General features: G+C 57.7%; 1 protein-coding gene across 1 annotated transcript; it reads left to right on the forward strand.

Moving 5' to 3' along the window:
* Positions 1-417: 417 nt before the first annotated feature.
* On the forward strand, positions 418-1,595 carry LOC142038469 (feather beta keratin-like). The gene is made up of 2 exons (XM_075043916.1): positions 418-448; positions 875-1,595. The coding sequence occupies exon 2, from the start codon at positions 896-898 to the stop codon at positions 1,205-1,207; it is 312 nt and encodes a 103-aa protein (XP_074900017.1). The 5' UTR covers positions 418-448; positions 875-895; the 3' UTR covers positions 1,208-1,595.
* Positions 1,596-2,579: the final 984 nt, after the last annotated feature.

A 2,579-nucleotide genomic window follows, 5' to 3' on the forward strand; every position in this document is an offset into this window, starting at 1 on the left:
TCTCAGGGTCAGCCTCAGCCCTTCAACAGGAGACCCACGTGAGTGGCCTTCATCAGGAGTGCTCCACAGCTGAAGGCCTGACTGAGAGTGGTAGTCACGTTCCCCAGCAAGGATGTGCACAACCCACACACAGGCCCTGGAGCTACTGAAACCCTTTCCTGGGAACTGGCATGGGACCTCAAATGACCGTTGCTTTGAGGAGCCAGCATCTAATGCATCACTGTGCTCTCGCCCAATAGGGAAATGCAAGCCAGACCTTGCAGATGAAAGAGACAAGCTCTTCACCTCTTGGCTGCGCTTTGCAAGCCTCAAATTGCTGTTGGTCAATGTGCTTCACACCGAAGGCGTGTTCCAGCTCTCCTGAGGCGCTGGCTCACCATATAAAAAGCCTGTGCCACTCCAGGCCCTTCCATCCAAATCTCTTCCCTTGCTCTCCACGGTGAACTTGGTAAGTCTGAACTCACTCCCTCTCTTCCTGCTGGTAGGATTTCTGTCACGGGGACTGCTTCCCTTCTGTGCGTGGTCCTTCTGATATGTGGTCCAGGCTTGAAAACCCATTGTGCTTCCCTCTTCCGGGAGGTGAGTTGGTGAGGGAAGAGGGGAGGCTTCAGTCCCTTCCGAGGGGGACTGGGCTCTTTTGTAGCAGCGGCTCTGCTGAAGCCTGAGGCTGAACGACCAGTACCATCTAACCGGTCGCCAGGTACTTCCTCCCCCAACGACAGTGCAGCGACATGCCTCGGTCACTCTTGGCGTGGAAAGGAACTTTGCAGGGAGATCTGGCCCTACGCAGGCACTGCCCGTTTTCAGGGGAGCCAAGCTGGGCGTCCGAAAGGGCCCAACAGCTAATGCCCTCTGCTCCCTCCCGGTCTTACAGGGTCGCCTCCCTCCGCGAGACATGTCGTGCTACAGCTCCTGCCTGCCAGCCGCCTGCGGCCCAACCCCGCTTGCCAACAGCTGCAACGAGCCGTGCGTCATCCGGTGCGCCGACTCCAGCGTTGCGATCCAGCCCTCGCCAGTCCTGGTGACGCTGCCGGGCCCAATCCTCAGCTCCTTCCCTCAGAGCACAGCTGTGGGATCCACCGCGTCGGCTGCCGTGGGGAGCTCTCTCAGCGCTGGCAGTGTGCCCATCGCTTCTGGGGGCTTTGGGTGGTCCGGTCTGGGCCGTGGGCTCTGTGGGCCTCTGGGACGGGGCAATCTCTTATGCTGAAGCCCGTGGATTGCCTGCCCGTGGCCGAGCGCCAGGAGCCTCGAGGAAAGCCCTGGAGCCAGCCCTGAGCGCGTGGCCGTGGTCCGCAGAGGAGCCGAGCTCCCGCTTCTCCGCCTGCGCTGCGAGGAAGGGGCCTGCGCTGGCCTTCCGTCTCTTCCAAGGAAGCCTCTCTCTTTGCCCCTCTTGCTCTGCTTTACCTCACGCTCCCCATGAAATACCTCCTCCTTCCTTCCGTAGCAACGGGTCTAGGTGATAACGACAGATGACTGCCAGAGCCTTGAAGGGGAACTGGAAAAGAAGCATCCCTGCCGTGGAGGTTTTCCTTCAGATGGCAGCACTCCTCTGAGCTTTACTCAGCCTCCCAAATGCTCTCGTCTTTTCCTTTCTCCTTTGATTTTCTCAATAAAGACACTGGGCATCAGCTTTGCAAGGGAGTCGTGTTTCATTCTCCCCTCTTCTCCAGTCCCAGCCAGCTGAGTATCCAAAAGAGTTCCTCCCTTGGTAAAGCGACGGTTTTCTCCGTAGTTCCTGGGTTTGAGAGGGCCTCGTCTTTTGCCCCGGACATCCCATAGCAATGGGGACAAGGCCGGTTTGGGGCGAGAGCTCTTGTGGAAGGAGCCCCATTGCCCATCGGGACACCTCGAAGGCCACAAAACAAAGTATGAGGGAAGGCCAAGTTTTCATGGAGTCGTAGAATCGCCCCGACTGGTAGGAACCTCAACAGATCATCTGGTCCAACCTTTTGTGGGAAAGGGAGCCTAGACGAGATTACCTAGCCCCCTGTCCAATCGCATCTTGAAAACCTTCAGTCTTGGGGACTCTACCACGTCTCTGGGGAGGTCGTTGCGGGGAATGATTGTTCTCACTGTAAAAAAAGTCTTTCTTATATCGAGGCGAAGCCTCTGCCGGTTGCTCCCTGTCCTCTCCATGTGTCTCGCTGTTAAGAGAGAGTCTCCGTCGTCTTTGTAGTGGCCTTTAAGTACTGGAAAACTGTGATGAGTGCAGGAAAAGAGCACCACAGGACAGCACGAGGCTCAGTATGGGTTGTATACATGGATTTGTGTGTGTGTGTGTGCCTCCTGGGAGGGGTGTGTGTGTGTGCCTCCTGGGAGGCATGCTCAGCCTCGCTGCTGGCTGGGCCTGGGGGCGTGGAGCTGTGGCAGCCTGGGCTCTGCTGGGCTCCTGGGTTCAGCAGCCACTGAAGAGAAAGGGATCCTTCTGGGCTGTCCAAACCACCAAGCTCATCTGTCGATGAGAAAGAGTTCTGCTCTTCTTCTCTTCCCTGAGGCTGGCCAGGTGAGATCAAGGTGCCCATGAAGAAGCTGACCCCTCCGCAGCAGGCAGCCCCTTTCTCATCTCCCCCAGGCTCTGC

This window comes from Buteo buteo, chromosome 13 (assembly GCF_964188355.1).
Source record: "Buteo buteo chromosome 13, bButBut1.hap1.1, whole genome shotgun sequence".
Lineage (NCBI taxonomy): Eukaryota > Metazoa > Chordata > Aves > Accipitriformes > Accipitridae > Buteo > Buteo buteo.

Bases quoted from the DNA above. Each gene is read 5' to 3' on its own strand.
- LOC142038469 (XM_075043916.1), top strand. From the start codon at position 896: ATGTCGTGCTACAGCTCCTGCCTGCCAGCCGCCTGCGGCCCAACCCCG.